The sequence below is a fragment of the Onychostruthus taczanowskii genome, unplaced genomic scaffold (assembly GCF_017590055.1).
Source record: "Onychostruthus taczanowskii isolate IOZ18803 unplaced genomic scaffold, ASM1759005v1 scaffold49, whole genome shotgun sequence".
Classification (NCBI taxonomy): Eukaryota; Metazoa; Chordata; class Aves; order Passeriformes; family Passeridae; genus Onychostruthus; species Onychostruthus taczanowskii.
Window position 1 is genome coordinate 1884192 of NW_024502458.1, and position 22345 is coordinate 1906536.

General features: G+C 41.6%; 1 protein-coding gene across 6 annotated transcripts in view; it reads right to left on the minus strand.

Annotated features, from left to right (window-relative positions):
• OSBPL5 (oxysterol binding protein like 5) overlaps window positions 1–22345 on the minus strand; it is a 135855-nt gene that overhangs the window by 28049 nt on the left and 85461 nt on the right. For all 6 annotated transcript variants that reach the window (XM_041415034.1, XM_041415033.1, XM_041415032.1 and 3 more), the window contains 5 exons: window positions 17891–17971; window positions 17133–17234; window positions 15305–15508; window positions 9455–9539; window positions 550–721 (listed from right to left, as the gene is read on the minus strand). In XM_041415034.1, coding sequence (XP_041270968.1) covers window positions 550–721; window positions 9455–9539; window positions 15305–15508; window positions 17133–17234; window positions 17891–17971 — 644 coding nt within the window. The remainder of the gene's footprint in view (window positions 1–549; window positions 722–9454; window positions 9540–15304; window positions 15509–17132; window positions 17235–17890; window positions 17972–22345) is intronic.

Genomic DNA, 22345 nt, shown 5'->3' on the forward strand with positions numbered 1-22345 from the left:
ACTTCTTTCCCCTTACATAAAAATTTATCTGATTCATCGAGGAAGAAATTGGACACTCCTCAAAACCCCTGCAGAGAGAGAAAGTAATTATAAAACTAAGGATGTAATGTGTGCACTCTGCTGACTATAACACAGTATTACTAGGGAAGAGTACACATTATTAAAAAATAGATCAGACTCAGAGCCATATGTGCTAGCAACACACAGACATTGTTAGTGACTGTGTCTGTGTAACTACAGCAGCTAGATTCTACAATCTTTACTCAAGCAAGCCATTTTTCATGCTGGCATCCCCAGACACCATTTTGGCCTAAGCAGGGACAGAAGAAAGTTGTTTATGTACAAACAAACACAGATGAGATTTCCCCCAGCCCGTGTGTTCAAGCACTAGGTGGCAACACCCAGCCCATATATTAGTGAGGGATGCAGCAGCAGAACACACAGGTTGGTTTTCAAACAGATTTCCTCAGTGGACTCTGGCTAGATTACACTCAAGTTTGAGCCATATGCCACCTCTCTGTGCATTAAGGAGTAACAGCCCCATCTTACTGGAAGAACTCCTGGTCTGACATAGCACTGGTGTGCAAGAGGTGGTTGAGCCCCGCATGCGCAGAATCACTCGAGCAGTTCATGTCTCCATCCTTTCCCTGCTTGGAGGCACTGAGCCTGAAGAGGCTGGAGCAACGCAGGGCAAGTTCCAGAGCATCCAGCCAGCATCGGCCTGTGAAAACAAAAGGAATTATTTCAGCATAGCAGAGTAAATAACACAATTCATGCACTGCTTCTCAAAAGCTTCTTGCCTGGGAGTAAAGCTCATTATCATTATAATTCAGGAAGTCACTGGGTAGAATGTATTTTTCATACATATAATCCTTAAGTTATCTTGCCAGGAATGGTGAGTTTTAGTGGCTGCATGAATAATACATCTGCATGGGTGATACAGTGGGAAGCTCACCCTAACTCCCTCTTCCCTAATAACATCCCCTTCTGATCTCCTACAACTTGTTCACTTCCCATTGCCCCTTTCTGATTTAGTCTGAGATGCAGGGAATCTGCGCAGGTATGGTACTTCCACACCACCCAGCATCTCATGTCTGCAAGTAATACACTCCCCAAAACACATTCACTCCTTGGCACCCCCACCTCATGCACTTCCCAATGGCAGGGAGATGCCAGGGCACTGAGCTGTGTGGGAGAGACCCCTGCTTACTCTGGGATCACTGAACCACAGCCTGCTCAGGGGTTCCATGCTGGCTGTAGTGCTGCAGTAACAACCATTCCAACCAAAATCCAAGATGGTCATTATGTGACAGAGTGATTGAGACTAGACAAAGTTGTCAGGCTGTTCTTTTTCCCTCTTTCTCTGCATTTTAATTTTTTTCCATTCCTTCTCTTTGCCTGGTCCATCAGATAATCTCTGCAGGGCATAATTTTTTCTTCTCTTGCTGCAAAAAAAATCTTTACCTGAAGGGTCCATTTTGGAGAAATTGTAAGCATGGCACAAACTGCACAAGGCAAACTGCAGCTCCTATGCACAGCCACACTGGATTTCCTTATGGCCTGCACAGGTTCCACAGACAGACAGCAAATGAAAAGCACAGGAATCCAAGCTGACCCTTGGCTTCTTTTGCAATGATCCACACAAGGCTACAAAGCTGTGTGTTAAAGCCCAACCACCATAGTGCTGGAGCTGCTGTACTCCTGGAAACACCTGAAAATAGCCTGCTTCTGTAGTGCAGTCATTAATGAGGCCAGGGCACCTGCAAATTAACTGAACATTCGAGAATTGAAGTATCAAGGGAGTTATCCTCTAATTTCAAGCTTGTAAAACAGAGCTCTTCATTACACTTCTCAGAATACATTTCACAATAATTAGAGGAGTGATTGAGTGGCAGTGAAGGAAACAAAGGACAAAGGATTTTGCTCTAGTAATGGCAAGTACTGCAAACAGGGTTTCCCTGGACCACAGTCATTCCTGGTCCCATTTGGCAAAATTTTCATTAAATTCTTTTCTATCACACAGCATCAAGCACATGCATAAATCTCACTGGGACCCTGCTGCTCTCCTGGGCAGAATTCCCATCAACTTCAGCATTACCAAAATTTGGCTCCGTAAGACAAATGACAGCTTAAAAAAACTCTAGAACATGCATATAAAGAAATATTTACAAATTTGAGTGGCTTTCAGTGCTTGCTTTGATACAAAGCTGCAAACAGTAAAACAAAAACATCTCAAATCTTTGAAGAATTGCACTTGAACATTTAGCCACAAACACTGCCAAGCCCCAGTCATTTATTCTAATTTTATCCAATAAATTCCTTCAGCATCAGCTTATGATTTAATAATAACATCACAAATAATAGTTAATAAAAGATTAGAAAGGTTGAATGCTGTTGAAATTGATTTCACACTATTTTGTATTTAACAAATATTCTTGCATTAAGGCTTTACAGGCAGAGATTTATGCCGTTCTCACTACGTGGAAGATTTGCATGGATAACCCATTAGAGCTAATGGCTGCACTGAGCACAAATCCACCTCCTCCCACATATACCTTGTCCCCCAAACCCACCACTATGCAAAGCTGTTTCAGGCTGTGCCTCACAAGGGAGCATACTCCTGCTCAGGCTCCCCGCCTTGACTCTCCTCTGCTTTTAAAATTGCTTTTCTTTTCCAGTTCCGCAGAGTGAGAACTGTGTGATTTGACATTTGGAAATGCCGCATATGTCAAGATATTTTTGTATTAAATAGGCTGTTAAAATCAGGTGCTTTGACAGGTAGGTTGATTTGTAGCAGCATGAGCCCTTTAAGGCAGCACCAAGGTCATCTCCTCAGTGCTCTGCAGCTCTCAGGTACACTCATTATCCTGTGATGGCTAAGACAAGGGTGGCCCCAAGTCTCCCTCAGACATCTCCCTCCCTGGGGATGTAGACAGAGCAGCCCATGCTGGCCATGACCCATGGGCAGCTCTTTCACCCCCACCCCACTGCCAGAGGTGTTCACCAGTGCTGCCATGACCTTACAGGCTCGGTCAAAAATTTGGGGTTCACCATATCACCAGAGGAAATTTCTACACAATATACTTAGGGTACCCAACTCTTCAGATAACATCCTGGGAGGTGTTATGAGAAATCTGAATCTTTTCTGAAGCCTTATTCAAGGAGCTTAATTAAAAAAAATAACAAAAAAAAAAAAAAACCCCCACAAAAAAACCCCCAAAACCAAACAAAAAACAAAAACCAAACCAAAACAAAAAACCCCCAAAATATTAAATATTCATTTTAATAGTCCTGGGCAGATACACAAAGCTTTAGAAGAACTTGCTGTGCACCAGCAGTCAGAATTCTTTGTGCCCTGCAGCAAACAGAAATGGCATCAGTGTACACCCTTGTTTTCATTTCTAACAGAAACCGAACCGAAGGGATGCAGAGCATCCCCAAGCTCTGAAATGGGCCTTCAGCCATCAGGTGGTGCTGTGAATCCAAACAAACAGATGTCACTAACCCAGATGGAAAACACGGGCTTACCTCTGCAGATAAAAAGGTTATGTTCTCTGAAAGTCAATGGTGTGTTAATTGCAGCATAAACCCATAAAATTATACTCTCTCAGTTACAGGGATTGCACACAAGATAAACCTGTTTCCTTGCTAAAGGCCTATATGAAATGTTTTTACATCTGAGTGACCTTTCTATTGAGCTGTATTCTTCTGGATTGTGAAGATAATACAAAAATGCTAGCATTTGGATTACTTAATTGCTTACCTGACAAGTCTACTCACTCTCTCAGAAACTGCAGAAGGGGAGAAATGAATGTGGTCACATAATTAAAGGCTGTCACCTACAGTGATGGTACTGCATGAAGGTTTCATGGCTACCTCAATTCTCACATCTTCTAATTTTGAGTGGGTGACTCAAACAGGGTTTTTTATATACAGGGTAATTAGATCAGAAAATAATGTAAGATGTGGGTTCCTTCAGAGAGGAATGGCAGCCCAAAAGGGTGCATATAAAGGAAGCAAAAAAAAAAGAATTACAATACTATTATTTTAGGAGGTTTGAAGTGGCAATGTAGAAACTATAATCAATTATCAGTTATAATTTTTCACAAACTGTGGTTTAAACTCAGCATATGTTCAAATTCTGAAGAAAATCCCAGAAGTATATTGTCAGCTTGTGGCAGAATCTTCCCACAAGCTTTTAAACTCTTCTCAAATAAAATTATATAGAAACAGAGAGTTGTTTACATTGGAAAATACCCCTAAGATCATCAAGTCCAACTGTTAACCCAGGTGCCAAGTCCACCATTAACCATGTCCCAGAGTGCCACATCTGCGTGTCTTCTAAATCCCTGCAGGGATGGTGACTCAGCCACTTCCCTGGGCAGCCTGTTCCAGGGCTCATCCACTAAGCAGGTTACCTTGCCACAGAAGGAGATCAGGTTGGTCAAGCAGGACCAGGCTGGCTGGTCCTGATCCCTTGGTTGTCCTGCACATGCTTTGAGATGCGAACAGGAATCGCTATGGCTCCTTGCAGACACCTCCTGGGTCATGCTGGCACCATGAAGAAACCTGAAGGCTGCAAGGCTGAATAGCAGCAGGCATATGCTTGCAGAAACTCTTTTTTTTTTTTTTCACATACAAAAGGAACTACTAAAACCAAGAGACAAAAATAATTTCTTCTCCCTCTTGGGAAAAAAAAAAATCAAAACAACAGAAGGTGCTTATGCTGCTAACCTAGGTTCAGTTCAAAGAAAAACTTGAGTCTGTCCTAGTCTTTGAAAAGATCTAAAATTACAAAAATATCTCACAGGACAAAAACAGGCAGCACTGAAAACACTAAGCTATTCAGTTTTGAAATTCTTTGCACTCACCTAGAAGAACTCATAATCTGATGTGCCAAGTCTATCTGCCACATTTTGCAGCAGCTGGTCATGGAGGACACAGCCAATGTTCTCTCAGCACTCACCAGAAAGAAAAATCTGTTCTAGATGGAATCACACCCTTACACACAGAAATATCAGTCTGGGACAATACTTCTTTTCCACTGCATTCCTGTAGCTACAGAACACCTGGGATGAATCTCTTGCCAATTAAGACTTCAAAAGGCTCACACTGAGCAACCACACATTCCTCCAGAGAGGCACCACTAAGGGAATATTATTCTTCTTGAATTATTAAAGTCCTCCAGCTTTGGCCTCATGCCTCACACTTACAAGATAGATGCTTTTAAAAATCAACCTGAAGTAGACTGTCACCTGGAAACGATGAATTCTTGCTCAAGTGCACACAAATCACGAATGGTGAGAAGGAGGCTGATTTGCTTCAGTCAGTGAACATTAAGGTCATCGTGTTCAGCTGACTGCTTATTTTGCTGTACCACTTGGGTGCCTGCGTGCATGATTTCTCCCACTTTGGCTGTCAAGATGCAAGGATGTGAGCTCTCAATTAGCTGCAGGTGCAATTTATGCAGTGAACTTAATGAAGTCTTGTTGCAAAAGCCTGGATTTTAAACCTCTGTGAAAGGTCTAAGGAATATGAAACACAGACATAAAGCTAAAAAGATATTCTCTTTTCTCCAGAGCTGCCAAGACCCAGAAATGTATTTCATTATTAAATTGGTTTCAAATTGCAATCTTCCCTGTGGTTTTTTGCTTCTGTGCGTGACCCTTATTTCAATAACCTAATTTCCTCCCCAGATGAGAGCATCAGTTTGGGGGGAAGGACCAGATGCCTAGGAAAGAAACAACAACACTGTAAGCCAGACCATCAGGATTTCCACACAATTGCATCCACATCAGGCAATGAAGGCTACCCAAACCACACCTGAAGGAGAGGGCTGACAGAAGGAATAAAATGTAAATGTGGTTTACAATTCCACTGTTAAGATGTTAACCCCTGGTAATCTGCTACTTTGAATTCCATTAGTAGGAATACGCCCTGTGGCAGCAGTGCCCATGGCACAGTGGAGATCCTCACTGTGAGACCTAAGCAGGTGACTTAAGATGCTTAGGACACACCAGTTAGATCTCAGGGGCAGCTCCAGAATGGTTTGGGCAGGAAGCTTGGGACAGATTTAAGCTACTAATTCTAAGTCACTCCTCAACACAAATCTGAAATATAGACATAGTCACTGGTTCAAAAAAAAGCAGTCTTATTTTTTGAAACTGCTAAGAAAGAAAGACTGTGCACTTGTACAGGTTGAGCCCTGTAGGCTGACATGACCTTTCCAGAGGTTGATGTTTAAAACACATCAAAAAGCAAACTGCAGCTAGGGTCTGTGAATGTGAAATTTGCTGTAGCCAGGCAGTGGTTCTGCAGATTGTCCAGAAGTCATGATCTTAAATCCTACCAACAGTCTGTCACAGATGGTACAGCAGAGGGGAAAATGGGGATTCTGAAATGCTGAGAGAAAAAGTAGGCCATGTAGCTGCTGATCATGATAGAGTTGCCTGGATGGCTGAACTGTACATCTAACATATGCAGCAACTCAGTAATTCCCAGCAAGTCAGAGGCCTCCACGAGTTAGTTATATTTGCCAAATGTTTTGTTGTTCATTTTCCACTACTGACTTGGGAGACTGTGTTAAGAAGAACACGACAAGGACACCTCTTCAGAGATGCTGTAGATTCATTCAGTATTGCCCTGCGGGGGAGATGTGAACACACTTCAAACATACACAAGGGCCCAGATCCGACCTGCCCCGTTTGTCTCAGCTGGCTTAGCTCATTTTACCTCAATCTCCTGTCTCTCCTGCATCCTCTAGGTTTGTCCAGTGTGTTAAAAAAATGAAACAAACTCATTGACACCCTTCTGGAGATGCCTCTTTACAACAGGTGAAGCAATGTAACAGTCTAAAACCATTTCAGTCCTGTTTTATGAGCTTAAAATCAAACCATATAAATTGCAAAGTACAAGCCTTAATTTCCTGCAGTTTATACAGAATTCTTTACATGTATCAGTTTCTGCTCCTTGTGTCTTTGAAAACATTTTACATGACCTACTGACATTAATGCTGTCTCCAACTCACTCATCTCTCAATATGACACTCGTATGTTTGGCCATTTGTCAGGACATGTGTTTGGGAGGAAGGTGTTCTTCCCTCTTGTCTGGAGATTGACATCCTGCCCTTCCTACACAAAGTATGCCCACTTTCCGCAGCTCACTGACCTCAGCTGTGAAGTCAAATATTCTCATTCAGCTGAAAATTACACCACTTTTCATGCTAATATTTCTGGTGCAATTCAGGTATAATTTTTTTTGTGAAGTCCACTGCTAAATGGACAGATCCCAAAGCTTTGGCTTTCATGATCACCTCATCAGACTCAGAAGCTACCAGGCATAATGTGGGTGCTCCTAGAGCAGGTGGCTCTAGGGCACTGGTGGTGCTGTTCAAGTGCTTGTATTTTGTCTTGAACCAAAAGCCCTAGTTACTTTATACATACACATTTAGGATATTTGATTGAGAAGTACCTCAGTTCCTCCTCCTTCCCTTGATCGCATTAGCTTTCCATCTAATGTTAAGACCCTACTGGAGAGAAGCAGCAAAGTAAAGGAAAATCACACCAAACTGAAAGTAACTCTATTTTGATCTGCCTTGCCTCTGCAGGCTTCCCAAGGATCTTGGCCTTCAAAATGTGTTCCAGTAACTCACTATTTAGAGCTCTTTTGACACTGGAGACACATAATAATTCACTGGGCAGAAAACTTCCCACAGGCATTTCAACACTGACAATTCTGACATGCCAGATATGGTCCCTTTTGTGTTTTTCCACCACGTGTTGTATGACCCAGACTGAGAGATCACAGATAGAAAAGTCTTACCTCTGATGATCTCTTGGGAGCTATTGCTACCTTAGGAGCCTTTATGGGTAAGGTTAGTTAGAACAAATCTAAAGCTCTTCCACTCCACGTAACTGGCCTATGGCAGACATCATAAAAAGTGAGAGTAGAAGCTCACACAGCTTTCTTTGCCAGGCTGCCTCTATGGTTTAATCATTAATAATTAAAATAGTGGAAAGACAAGTGCATGGGTCTCTAAGGAAATACTATTTTATAAAATCTGGATTGACAAGACTGAAGCTATTGTTGAAGCTATCTGGTTGCCTAAGAACTCTGTGGGGCTCTTCTGTATATCTGTTCTGTGGGCTGTGTGTATAACCAGGGTTTGAAAGGCCTCTAATTTAGCAGCTCTACCCTACAGCACTATTTTTCCCCACACGAGATTATTGCATCAATCTATCTCTTTCTAGGCACATGATATTTGGAGCCAGGTTAGAATCCTGTATTCCTTTACACAAATAAGCTACAAAAGCATACTATTTTAGGAAATAGATGTGTTTCTATAGGTCTATATAATTTCTGCTTATTTTCATATAATTTCACTACACTGACATCTGCAAGCAGTTTCCAGTGTCAAGATATTGTCCCTCACCATGAACAGTCCTCCTTAACACTGTAGGAGGAAAATAGCACATAAGTCTGTAATGAAGGAAGGTTTCCTCCTATTCTAAGTGTCAGGTCAAAGGTGCATTTGCATTGTCTCATTTCCATCCCTTAGGAAAATGTAAAACCTAATCACTGGACCAGAAGGACACTACTTTCAAAGCCCATTTCTCTCCATTAGAAGCCCTTATGTCCCTAAAGTTACTCTAGATAAGACCCAAAGGAGCATATGGGATAGATGAGCCCCCTTGGTGGGATAGGTGAAAAATATTTTTAAAATGAACAGCCTGGGTTAATTTGCTATGAAAAAAAATAATAGAGTAGTCTGAAGGTCAAATGGAATGAAAACATGGTTTTAATCTTCTTATCTACTTATAAATCATTGATATTTTATGTCCTCTGAAGTAATTTACAGAGATTTTCCCATAGTAAGCTGGCATGTCTGTTATATACTGACCTAAATTTAGCTTCCATAATTTTGCAAATTCCCAGAATGGTATTTTACATGTGGAGTCACCAGCATCTGGGCCTGCTATACTGCAAGCCACAGCACAAATAGTTTACAGCAAAATTCAGGTGGCTGAAAGGCATCTACTGACAGTTCTTCAATATTACCACTCCATTTTCCTCCAACAGATCCCTCCCCAGAGTAAGACACAGGCAGATAAGACAATGAAGTCTCTGCTGAACTGAGGATACAGAGCCCTTTTCATATCAGTTCTGGGACCAACTCCTTCCACCCTTTAGTTTACACTGACTTAGTGGTTTTCCTCAGTTAGAAGCCTAAGTCCTTCTTCCATACACAAGGCAAGAGAGGTAGCTGTTCTGTGAGGGCAATGAAATGTGCCAGAAGTCTGCTTGACTTATTCTGGCCATTGCTAAGAGCAGTCTGTCAGCCTGGGTGAGTCACCCTTTTTTCCTTTATACTTTTTTTTTTTTTGTTAATCAACCTATTTTCTTAACTAGCAGGAAGTATGCTATCTGGAGAAAGCAATCATACCCCCAGACTTACCATCTGATTCGGAGGCTGCTCTGAAAATCAAGTAGCTGCTGGGAAGAGGCTGAGTGATCGAACCGACATTTTCTCCCTTTGGTCCCTGGAAATGCACACAGAAAGAAAGATGTAAGGCATGGAAGTTGCAATGGACTGTTGAATGTCTTTCCACCCTTCCCAGGCAGTGTGTGCATGTTTGTGATAGGAAAGAAGGCAGGAGCAGATGGAGTAATTTGGAGAGACTCATTAGTAATCACGATATTGCTGCTGCAGCTCCAAGGCAGTAATGAGCTCCTATGAAAATGGGGCTTGGTCTAACCTATGCTCAGCCCAAAACCTGCTATGTTTATTCTGATATGCAGGAGTGGAAAGATCTTACTGCTGTCACTTGGGACAAAATCAGTCAAACCTTTGTGCGATACCAGAAGGAACTGCTCCATGAGGTGCACATGGAGTCTGCTTGCAGCCAGACACACTCACAGTGAAACACCTTTCACTTGCCACCACAAAAGCAGCAGGGCTACACCTTGTTCAGTGAGTGCCTCCAGCAGAGAGGCAACAGCAGCTCTCGTGGAAGCAAACAAAGAGGAAACTCCATCCTGAGTCTGTGGGAAAGGTGAAAATGGGAAAACCACAGATTGAGGACCAAAGGTCCCCAGCATGGGCACATTCTACTGGGTTGCAGTCCTTCACTTTTAAATCCAGAGCACCCTTACACTGTGGTGCCTGCGGTGACAGCCACTTCAGGCTTTGCTCATTTTATGCTGCCTTTAGTTTATAAGCTGTGGCAAAAAAACCAGAAAGTGTCCTGTAAACATCCTGTCACCATGCTTTCAGCATCACCCTAAAGAAATGATGCCCAGGGAAGCAACATTGATCCTGGATGAGACACTTCTTTGAGCAGAACCACAGGCTCCCTCCTTGATCTACTCTCTGCTTTCTTCTCTTCTGAACTGCAGAAGATGCTAAGAAAAAGCAGTTCCTGTATGCAGTGAACACAGCTTCATACTCCTCATGGTATGGACTTTGTTCCATAACCTGACAGAAATAAATAGAAATCTCTCCTCCTCCGTTGCATTTTCAAAGTGACCCAGCCTCCTCCAGCTCATTCTCTTCCTACTTTGTAACAAATAACACAAAAGCAAATATTTTTTCAAATATGCAGACGTGTCAGAAATAAATGCAGGGCAGGAAACATCACCAATACTTGGTGACCACTATGTCACCTGCAGGGGGGAGCAAGAGGATGCTCCAGGATGCTCCAATACAGATTTACTCTACTTTCTAGAGAATACCACACAATGCTGAAAAATTGTAGGCAGATTTTTGCAGTTTGAGTATTACTTTCCTCCCTTACATGGGCCTTTATGGTATGCAACCATATTCCTTGAAAGAAGGATTCCTCCCTCCTAGCTGGTAAGCATGGAACTGTGACGGCTACTGAAAACTGCTCCTGTACACAAGTGCTTCAAAATTAAATAGTCATTTTATCTGGATTTTTGTTTTTAAGTTATACTCAGAAAACCAACATTTGGAAAGAATTTAAAGTAGGAAAAGCACCAAATTGTATCTGAGTGCATGAAGATGTAGTGTTGAGAAGACGACAGTCTCTAGTCTCCAGTCAAACTTTTTGCCTTCACATCTGTGGGGTTCCTCTGCTGCCAAGAGAAACTGCATTCCTTGTTACTTTCTTTTTCTCCTCCCCTCTCCCACTGGAGTTTCACAAAATTAAGACTGTTTAAAGGCCTAATAATCAGGACTGGCAAAGTTGAGATTTGATTTGTAAACCAGAGCAGAGCAGCTTAAGACATTACTAGTGACATTAATGCAATCAGGCATCATTCCCCACAGCATTTTTCCTTTCAGCTGCTTGCAGCTGAGCAGGGTGTAGGACAACTATTGATAACACTATTACTTGTGTTTTTAGTGCAGAGGTGGATATTTGCTCTGTTTGAGGAAAAAACCCACAACCTAACAGTACAGATACAAAGAAACAGTATTTTAAAAAAGGGGGAAATGGGAAGGAAGGGATAACACAAGGTTCTAGCAGGAATTTAGGCACATGGATTAACTCAAGAAGCAGCCAGGTCACTCTGTCAAGGAAACATATTCAACAGTAAGGCATGTTCATGCATGGAGAGATCCATTTCCAACAGAAAAAGGAAAGAGAGGAGGCCATGAAAATAAAGTCAACATCTGCACAGATTAAATGATGTTCTGTATCTGCACAGCAGAGATAATGATGCTTTCTGTCTCCCAACCTTTGAGCACCATGCCAATGACCATCTCCCACTCAAAGTATTATCCCAGCTGCACCAGCACCCAGAGCACAGCTGCAGCCTCTGTGCAGTACAACTAAGAAAGGACCACCTTCACATCATTCCTGTCTTTACATCTGATTTGAGACTCAAAAGGCATTATGAAACAGGGGGTGACTGGGCTTTGAAAAATGGAGAGGACTGACAGTATACTGGATAGTATGACAAGACATCTTAGAGAGTCATAAAACAAAGCTTAAAAAAGGGGGAAACATTTCCTTAACAGTATTGTGGATAACCACAAGGATGAAGATGAAACTGCTGTGTTTTGGAATAGAATAACAACTAGAAAAGCAGCAGAGCAAGACAATTACTAGAACTTTTTCTATAAAGGAATGACTCAAATTCTTACAAATCAACAAAATTAAAATTAAACATTTTCCCAGATGCAGTGAGTCTGACTCCAACTTACTTATTGTTCTAAATAAATGTCAGAACAGGCTGCAGATAATGAAAGCCTTCCCACACCACGCTGTTCAGCCAGCTTCTGAGCAAGCTTGAAAGGAAATACAACTTATTCCAGGACATCTTTTGGGACAGGCAGGCAAACCCTGCCAGCTGATAGCTCTACACTCTCCCTGTGCAGCAAGAGGACAGACACCCACAAACTCACACGAATTGCTAATTTGGCACCCCCCCAGTCTCCTGCAGCAACCTCAGCAAAATGTCTCTTCCCAGGAGTAGTGTGGGATCACACTGCCCTCACACCCTGGACAAAGTGCCTCTGCAGCAGCATTTGGAGCATATGGGGGAAGCTTTTCTTACTGCTGCTTGCACTGCTGGCTGATTTTGGGATCTTGACAGTTTTGGCCTTGAATTTACAAAGGCCTGGATGGAACAGATAGATAAAAGGTCTAATCCCTGTGCACTGCAAAGGAGTTTCAGGCTGAAAGTCTCAAAAAGCCAGGGAAGCAGTATAGAATAAAGAACTCTTTCCCTTAGCAATATGCTTCTAAGAGAGCTCTAGACCTCAGAGAGCTTTATAGGAAAAACAGTAACCTGGTGCATGTATTTAGCTTTCAACTACAAGCCATGGCCTTTACATTTTATCTTGAAAGGTGCCCTAAAATCTCACCCTGCTCTAATTAAAGCTAAAGGCCTGCACATCAAATTTATTTGCTCAGTACTCCCATAAAGGCCTATGGCAGTGCCTGACCCAGACATTTGTTCCAGAGCTGAACCCCAGAGTTAGCTCCAAACATCTGCTGGGCAGCCAGGCCAATATGTACAAAGATATTCAGTAATTGCCCGGAGTAAACTGCAAATCAACTGATGAGAGTCAAAGCTGGACCATCAACTCTAACCTGGATAACCCCTGAAAATTTCATGAGCCATTTTGGCCAAGAATGAAAGGTGTTCATCCAGATCTTATTTCTATTGTGATGGACAGTAACTTGGGCTTTTTGCTTAAGCTTGAGTGAATCTATACTTAATGAGAAACAGAATTTCTTTGATTAGTTATACACAACCAATGTCGGTCAGTCAATTCTGCTCCAGTTGCTTTAAAAAGAGGCTGTGAAATGATATAAAAGAAAACAGTATTTTTAGCAGTTTCAGCCTTAAACTGTTGACAGAGTGCAGACAGCCTCTTTGACATCAAGCAGCTCACTGGTGGATTTCTTCCTGAAGTGTAGTTTGGTATTTACCTCATGGCTGAAAGCATCTATCACACACAACAATCCAGGCTGAACTCAGGTTTCAGGGAGTATCCTACTATGCAGCTCAAATGTGGCTTTCTAAATATGTCTCAAGAGATGCAGAATATTACTTTGACTTTAACATTTAAACCTCTTTGGACTTCCTCTAGTCCACAAACATTTTCAGATATATACTCCCTTCACACTTAATATACTAATTCTTATTTCTATATTAGGTTTTCTCAAGAGACACAAGAATTAGATACACATATTTAAATGCATACACACATAGATAAAACCTCCTCTCTCTTTGGGATGCCTCATATCAAAGGAGGGGCATCCTAGTGCAACATTTCAGATCTGTCAGCAACTCTGCCTTTCAGTATTTGACTGCACTTTTGATTCTATTTTTCACTACCTCCTCTGACTGTGCTTCTCAGAGAATCCAGTTGACCTGTCAAGTCACAAGGAAGGTTTTTGTTGACAGACAGTAAATCATCAACAACCTTCTTGGTTGCATGTTCTGAATTTAAAAAAGCATCAAAACTCTCAAAACTGAGTAAGAAGCAAGGTAGCAACGAAACCTTTGGTACTTTAAGGAAAAGCAATGCATTTAGGCACATATCAGAGCATCTGGCAGAAATAAGCAGCTCTCACCCCTGGTTACTGAGGTTAATTTTAATTCTCTCCTCCTACCTTATTAAAAATGGAAAGGCTTTTTATAGCAATTGTATAGCTGTGTTTAAAACTGTTCAATTAACTGCACGGATGAGCAGGAGTGTGTCTGCTTGATCTGCTCCCACAGGGCTTCTCCCTTTTGTTAGAACTCCTGATGCCATGACAAGTGCTTTCACTGCACTCCCGTGAGTCTTTCCATTTCCATTCCCTCTGCTGACTACCTTGTAGCAAGGCATCAGCTCATAATGCCTTATTTACACTTGTGATGTCTCCTAGAGAATTTATATCTGCAATAACTCTGGGTTTTTCACTGTTTTTGACAGGGAAACAAATACAAGAACATTTAAGTTTTGTCTTCAGGGTATCCAAAAGATGTGGCTCTCAGTGCCTCTCAGGAGCCTCTTAGTGCCTCTTTGCTCATGTGCATTACATAATTTTTTTCTATTTTTTGCCTATTCTTAAAGGAAAGAAGAAAAAGGAATACAGCTCTTTAAGATTTGCAGGGACTTATTTCAAGAAGTGTGAAAAACTATTAATCATTTTTGTTACAGGGAGATCCAAAGGTCACTGCAGGAGCCACTGTGTGTACAGGAAGGGATTGTCTCAGCCTGAAGAATAAGTCAAAATGAAGTGGAGAAAATCCTGCTATTTCCATTTCAAAGAAGAGACAATAACAGCTATCTCAAGTCATACTTTTGTGCAACAGTCAAGGCTTGAGCTGAACACTGAGTTCCAAGCCCACTGCAAACAAATCCAAACTTCAGGGGCATTAGAAAAAAAGAAGTCAAATTATAAACCTGCTTTTTTGCCACTTTGCCAACCATCTCCCTGTCTTGTGCAAAGCACATGGTGCTTTCTGTGTCCTTGTTTTGGGGACTTTAGTTAACTGTGTCTATGCCCAACTCCTTTTAAAGATGTAGGTCATGGCTTGATATAGGCTAGGTATTGAACTTCTTTTCATGCAGAAAACACATTTCCTTTTTCTTCAGTTCCTTTTTCTTCAGCCTATGCAGACAGTACACCGAGAATGATACATCTGTGGAACTAATCACAAGGATTGTGTCTCTTTGATATCATTCAGTGATCAAGCTTTGGTATCTTTAATCTTTTTTAGGCAGTCAATTCACCACTGCTGACAGCAACTGAATAACTAAATAATATCAGTGCTAGGCAACACCAGTGCTCAGAAACTTTGGTGACCAAGAAGAGGTTGTTTGACTCATCAGGATTGTTACCTTTACAGCCCAGATGGATTGGTCCAAAGGATGGAAGAGTTTAAAGCAGAAGCCATCCTTTTTGGAGGGTCTCTCGATCAGCTCACAAGAATGGAGCAGAATTGTCCCAACCCACTGTCCGATCTTTGGCGTCTTATAAATGAGCAGCACTCCTGGTTTCAGGACACACCATAGTTTGGTCCAGCTCTTCAGAGTCCCACGAATCTGAAGGAAAAAAAAATTGCATCTACATTGTTCCTTAGAAGAAACACAGCATTTATTCAGTATTCATACAGTATTTCCAGTATGATTATTCCAAGGCTGCACCATCATACATTTCCTAAGGAAAATACATGGTGTTCCCTGAATAGTCCTAGGGACCTCACAGCAAAATCCCAGAACTTGGAAATCTGGCTATCAGAATCTTGTCTTCATATTTTTATTACTGGCTTACTATTCTTCCAATTTTTATTACTAGCTCAGTGTTAGCAGCTTGGTTAATTTTTTAGGCAATCATCACTGCTGGCCCATGTGAGAGTGATCTGTTAATAATCACAGAGGACATGCCAATTAGAACACTGCATATAAAAATGTTATAGCTAGTCTAACTCGACTTATAAGTCATTTTAATAGTGTTCTGCAGAACACTGCTATTAATGGGTTTTGTCAAATACCCCATTTTTAACAGTACTGTCTCCAGCTGGTTTACTTCTCTGTCGAGCTCAATGCAGCTCTCTCTTGTATAGAAAATATTAAATCTGATAAGAGTACATTAAAGATAACAGCTTTAAGAATGTAGAAGTTTCTCAGTAAGGTTAGATTTTGCCTAAGGTCTTCCTGCCTTCAGTGTGCATAGGCCAAACCTCAAGTCTTTTCTGTGTTCTGTTTTTGTGGCCCAGCATTATTTGCAGCTCACCAGAAATTTCCAGCCACAGCAAACATGTAACAGGTATTTTGTGTTTTAAAAAGTCTAAATATTTATTTTTCATTAACAGTAAACACTACCGGAAGACTGTGTTGCCAATCTAACTTCTCAAATAAATCATAAGCATGTCACTTTTTTGACCTCTAATAATAATTGCAGAACAATGTTGGAGGTTTTTATCACTAACCAAATGCAACTGTATTGTTTCATGAGATCCTTAAGTTACTTTGTTTTTCTTAAGAGCTATGTGTTGGAAATTGGCAATGTTTGGAAATTAGGTTTTGCTAATATAAAAGGTTCAACCATTCACTATTATTTGAGAAGACTAAATGGCCCCAAAAGAGGAGAAAACCAGCGCTCATCTCTCAATGTCAATCCAGATTTACTTTGCCACACAGAAGTTTCAGGACTTCAATGAGAAACTGTCACTACCCGAGCCTGTGCACAAGGAGAAATTGCAGTTGTCATCAGGTACAATATGTTTCATTCTGTGCTGTGACAACAGAGAATCCAATTGTCAATAGAACAAGCTGTATCTGCCCATTTTCAGGCTGTTACTCAGTCTATTCCCTCTTCAGTACAAAACCACATTTATGGGAAGAGGCCAACAGAGTCTTTCAGAGAGGAACAAAGAGAGAAACATCACTTCCCTTTGTACCATGCCCTTTTTGAGCCCTTGTTGCTGCTTAAGGACATGGAATAGACCAATTAAGTTAAGGTGGAAAGTAAATACTCACAGTTCCATTTTTATAGCAGTTATTTAAATAAAGCTTGAGTTGAAGTTACTTTACAGTAACTTCATCTCAAAACTATTTGGTCTTCTTTCACTTACAAAAGTGCTAGTGTATACATCTCAGACACAACTACTTCACATCCCACTTATTTTTTCCCACAGTGCTAGAAGAAATGGTCTGTATCAAGTACCTTCAGCCAGTCCGCTGTGATCACCACACTGGGATCTTTCAGAGCACTGAAGAGTTGCTTGGTAGCTCTTTTCTTTTCCTGCCTGTAATTTTTTTTTTGTACCTGGTTGAGAACAGAGAAAATATAGTAGCTGTAATCGTGGCCTCTTTTGTGGAGGAAAGAACATAATGCATTAAGGACAGTTATGTATAGCACAGCAAGAACTTGACCCAGCACAGGTTCCCCAGAAATGAGCACAAGGAGGAATAAAAGCATAACGAGAGAACAAGCATTTTCTTTGCTCCCGAAGTTTCATTAAACACAATCTAGCTTGTCTTTTCTTTGGGGGAAACAGAAAGAGGATGGATACCCAGCCTTCCTCACCCCTCAAATTCAAGAAACTATATCTAATTTCATCCATTATACTTTTGGTTTGGTAGACAAGCAAGTGTTCAAGCTACAATTAGCTCAGATTGCCTAGGCAAGTCTGTCCTAACAAGAGCAGTGAAGGATTACAATCCTCTTGAGGTGCCCAATGGCTCCAGAACATACAAACACAGTGAAATAATTACACTGATCTGTTCTGCTTGCAGTATATAACCTAATCCTGTATACAAAGCCTGTAAATGTCCTTGGCCTCTAATGACTCCAAGAAGATTCAGAGGCTTCTCTGGGTCTTGGGAAATGACTCTGACTTGTTTCCAGTGGTTTGTTTGGAAGGTACCACTTCTTTTTTAAAAGTAAGTCAGCTGATCATGACCTGGCTACTTTGAACATACCTTCAGTGTTTCCTTCTTCATGAATTTGGCTGTTGGAGACACACACTCTTTGTCAGACCCATTGCAAAGCTTATACTCGATCTAAAAGAAATGGGGAGTGAAGAAAATAGGAATGTGTTAACATGAAGATGGCCAAGCTATGCTCAGATAAAGTGTTTTTTACAACTTTCAGGAATCCATGAAAGAGCTGATTGCAGACTTCAGCAGTGGAACACTAAGGAGGTGTACAAAATGCATATTTAGAGTGCAGTCCAAACTTCCTTTTTATACCCATTGCCAGTTGGAAAATTCCCCACCAAATTGTCTTTGTACTTCTCCCATGCAGACATTAATCTTGGTTAAAAAATAAAGGAAAAAACCCAACAAAACAATAAAACAAAACAGAAAGCCAAAAAAATATTTCTAATTTTGAAAACTGTCCAACTCTGTTCAGATCTAAAATAATTTCAATTACTAGAAAAGAACTTATGGGGAATTTGTTACAGATTTTTCAGAACTAGACTTGATACTGGCAATGACTGTTGCACTGACTGAAATGTCCAAAACATGGATGGGCAAGAAATGACCTAATCATGTTACAGATAATACAGGAAATCACCTTCATCTTGGCCTTGCAAAGTGAAGCACAAAATACACACAGTTGCTTCAAATGGTGCTTGACAGTGTCAGTGCTGCTTAAATTCACTTTCAGAAGCTACAGACTGATGTCACGACTGTGCTGATGGGCTGCAGAAATGCTTTACTTTCATTAGGCATAATGGCAGCATTACTGTTACCAAAATAAAGCATGCTTAGAAAGTGCAGCTCTCCAGAGCCCAGCTCACAATGAGGATCCCCACGTGGAAAGGTTCTGTCAGCAAATTGTACAAACCTGGGCAGGGTTAGTGGTGAAAGAATTATGGTACAGTCTGGACTCTGCTGCTTTTTATGTGACCTTGGGGAAGTTACTTTCTCTCTCTGTACCTCTCTTCCTTCCAACCTTTCACGTGTCTGATGCACTCAGACAGTGATCTTTTGGGGTCAGGCACTGTCTCTCCCACTCACACATGACAGTTTTGTAAGAAAGCTCAGCCCTCAGCCACCTTGATTTAATGAGTGTGACACAAAAATGAGGTGTACTAAGGAAAAAATGCATCACATATTTCCTATTTATAAATTCTCTGCTATGATGTGAAACAAACCCACGGGGCTCTCAGAACTTCTCTCCTTTATGTCACAAATTGATGTAATAATTTTACAGAACCTTCAGTTTGAAGAGACCCACTTCCTTTTTTCCTCCCAGTGACACAGAAACCTCTCAGGCTGCTACAGCCACGAACTATGCTGTACATTAGTGTGAGCAGGAAAATGCCTAATGACAGCCAGATCAGTCTTTTTCACATGACTCAGAGAAAAACACAGAAATGCATGACCAGATCACAGCAAACAAGCCAACAACTATGCCTTGGAGACAGGGCCAGGAGCAAAAATAATAAAGATAAGAGCAAAAAAAAATAAAAAATAAAGGTGCCTGCTCAACTGAGCAAAACTCCTTGTAGACGATGCAGAGTTAGAAATCAGGGGCTGAAGGTGCAATTTGCAACAGAGACACAGTCACTGTAGAACCTATTACTTGTTCTCACATCCCCTTGTAGTACTCTTTCACTAAAACCACGACTACACGGTACTTTAAAAACAGAGAAATGAAAACTCTATGATGGCACACAAAGGCCAGGGAGAGCCCTGATCTGACTGTTTAGCTCACAAGTCAACTTGGATCCACTCAAAGAAAAGGCCATCTCCTGGACTCCTGAAAACTATTCAGTGTTTACTGGTTTTGTTTTCACAGAAAGCTAAGCCTGCCTCCTCTGCCTGCAATGCAGTCTCTGATGCATATTTTGTGCTTTGGACTTTACTATAAAACCACAAGATTTATGGTGGGGACCACTGTACAGATGTGACAAATGAGCAGTGAGCTGTGCCCACAGGGTCTTTGTCACATTTCAAAGGGCAGTAGTAGACATTTGGGAGATCAGCTATAAACCTTTCTCTATAAAGAAACATTTCCAAGTGCCTAAATATCTCTGAGCAAAAATCCTTCAAAATTATTAGGAGGTTATGCTTTCATGACTTGATACGTGTGTCCTCTGAAATCGGTCAAAAGAATTCTCCCCCTTTCTCCCAATTAGCAGGAGGAATGTCCTGTCCTTGAGACACAACTATGAGCCAATTGTTTATTAGCAATTTCACTCCCTCTGGCCTGAGAGATCAGACACAGAGAGAAACACTGTGTACTAGTCCTTATTAGCCAGTGTGAGAGGCAGCAAAAGCACAGATGTTCCCAAGATTCTAGGAAGTACTGCTCAGGTGCCTGCAAAGCATCAGGATACAAAGAATGCTTTTTGCTTAACTAATTAAAACAATCACAGTTGCTTGTTATATAGACAATTACACCTTAGTAACTACATAAAGAATGAAATTTTGGCCCCTTGGCCAAAATCATTCTTCGTGTAAGCTCACTTGGCTTGGGGAGATCTGCTTGCAGCTGAATTCAGAAAGGCTTCCAACAGCCACAGCAAACCTGAGCCTAGACCTGCTGCTCATGGGGAACTGGCATTGACACAGACACTTCCACTGCTCCACCAGCCCCACCCTGCCTCCTCCTTGGAGTCTCTCTGGGTCACGCTAAAAATAGAGTTGAACATGCACAAGGCTTTAAACCTGGGATGTTCACACAGACAGACACTGATTCTGACTCTTTGGGAGAGCTGACTCCATGACCAAGGACACTGGTGCCCAATTCCAGCCAATACTGCTGTGCACACCATCAAACCACAGCACGCAACAGCTGATGAAAGGATAATCTCCCCTGACACCACCACAGCCTTCAGGAGCTCAATAAATACAGTGGAACTTGTCTGAAATAATTTCAAACTGGTCCTTCACTTGGTTAAAGCAGCTGGATGAAGAGCTTTGGAGGATGCTCTGGTGGCTTCTGAACCACTGGGCTGCTTCCTTCAGGCACTCTCTCTCCCAGGTTTGGGCTACACTTGGACATGCTGAATCTGGCCTGTAAAGGGAATCAGGGATACAGGGATGGTGGTCACCAAGACAGGCTTGAGAGTGGATGAGAAAGAAGCAGTGGCATACTCACTGCCCATATAAGAATTTCTAGGCATGGGAAAATAAGTTTCTGTGCTTTTATGTCCCAAAAGCTGTGATGTACCTACCAGCTGTGTGACCAATACCACAGCTCCCCAAGATGGTTGAAAAATGCTCCTTGAAGAGAGGAAAAAACGTTACTATAACTAAGCCATGGTTTTAACTAGGAGCCTGGAGAAGCTTTCAGATGTGCCTGACCTGGGACTTTTGACAGCTCCCCAGTTAGTTTTTAAGGAGGCAGACTGATTGCTTCACCCTCCCAACGTTGCCTCTTGTTATGCATATGAGGATGTATCATCACTGATCCTAAACAGCAGCTTGCTGGCAAGGAAACTGGTGATCTCCAGCTCTACAGAGCAAAAAAACACTGTTTCTGGGTTTAAAGTCCCGGCTTTCTCACAGGACAGGTGGGATCTAACTCCCCAGGACAGCATACCATAGGTTTCCATGCTGCTGATAATAATGATAGTTCCTCTAGGATTAAATAATATGATTTCCTATTTTTATATTAATCTGTCCTAATGATTTTGATTGTACCTTGTGGCATTCAGTAAATTTGAGCCATCAGCTCTAAAGCTTCCCAAGACACAGCAGGGTCTCATATTGCTAAGACACATCAAGAGCATTTAAAGGCAGTCTTTCTACTGCCCTGCCTTTCTCAGCCTGGCAGAAAACTAAGAGAAGCTGTTTGTCATCACAGCAAGTCTTCCAAGGACACTGGGATAATGCTTGTGCAGGGTATCAGAATCTGGCTCCTTTGCAGCAACATGTGAACAATATTGGCCACAGATGAGACTTTGTACAGTGGGAGAGTAAGGAATTTTTCTAAAGAAAGAAAAAACACACTGGAGTATTCCAATAAGAAAGCAGTAAGGAGGCTTTCCATATACTGGTTCCCATAAAGAGGAAAGTCTGTTAATCTGCCAAAAACTTTCACCAGAGCATTCTGCAGCACTCACAGGGAGAAGGAATTGTTCTTTTTCAGTTCTCTAATCAAACCTGTCCTTTTCAGGACTGAGTGATGACCTTGCCACTGACAATGGGCTGTTCTGTACTCAAAAATATACTTTTTATCCCAGTTAAGTTTCTGTTCCCTTTCATCTCAGTCCTGGAGCTCTGGAGATTCACTGCTGATTGTCAGCAGTCATCACAATACCCTAACACTTCTGCCAGGCTTTTTAAGAGAGCATGCAGAGTCCTCACAATAGCGCTATTCTGATCCAATGTCTTTTGGTGACTTCATTTCCAAAAGGAATCAAATAATTTCACAGAAAAGCAGCCTGTGATCAGCTCTGGTGTGAGGGATGCCAGCCC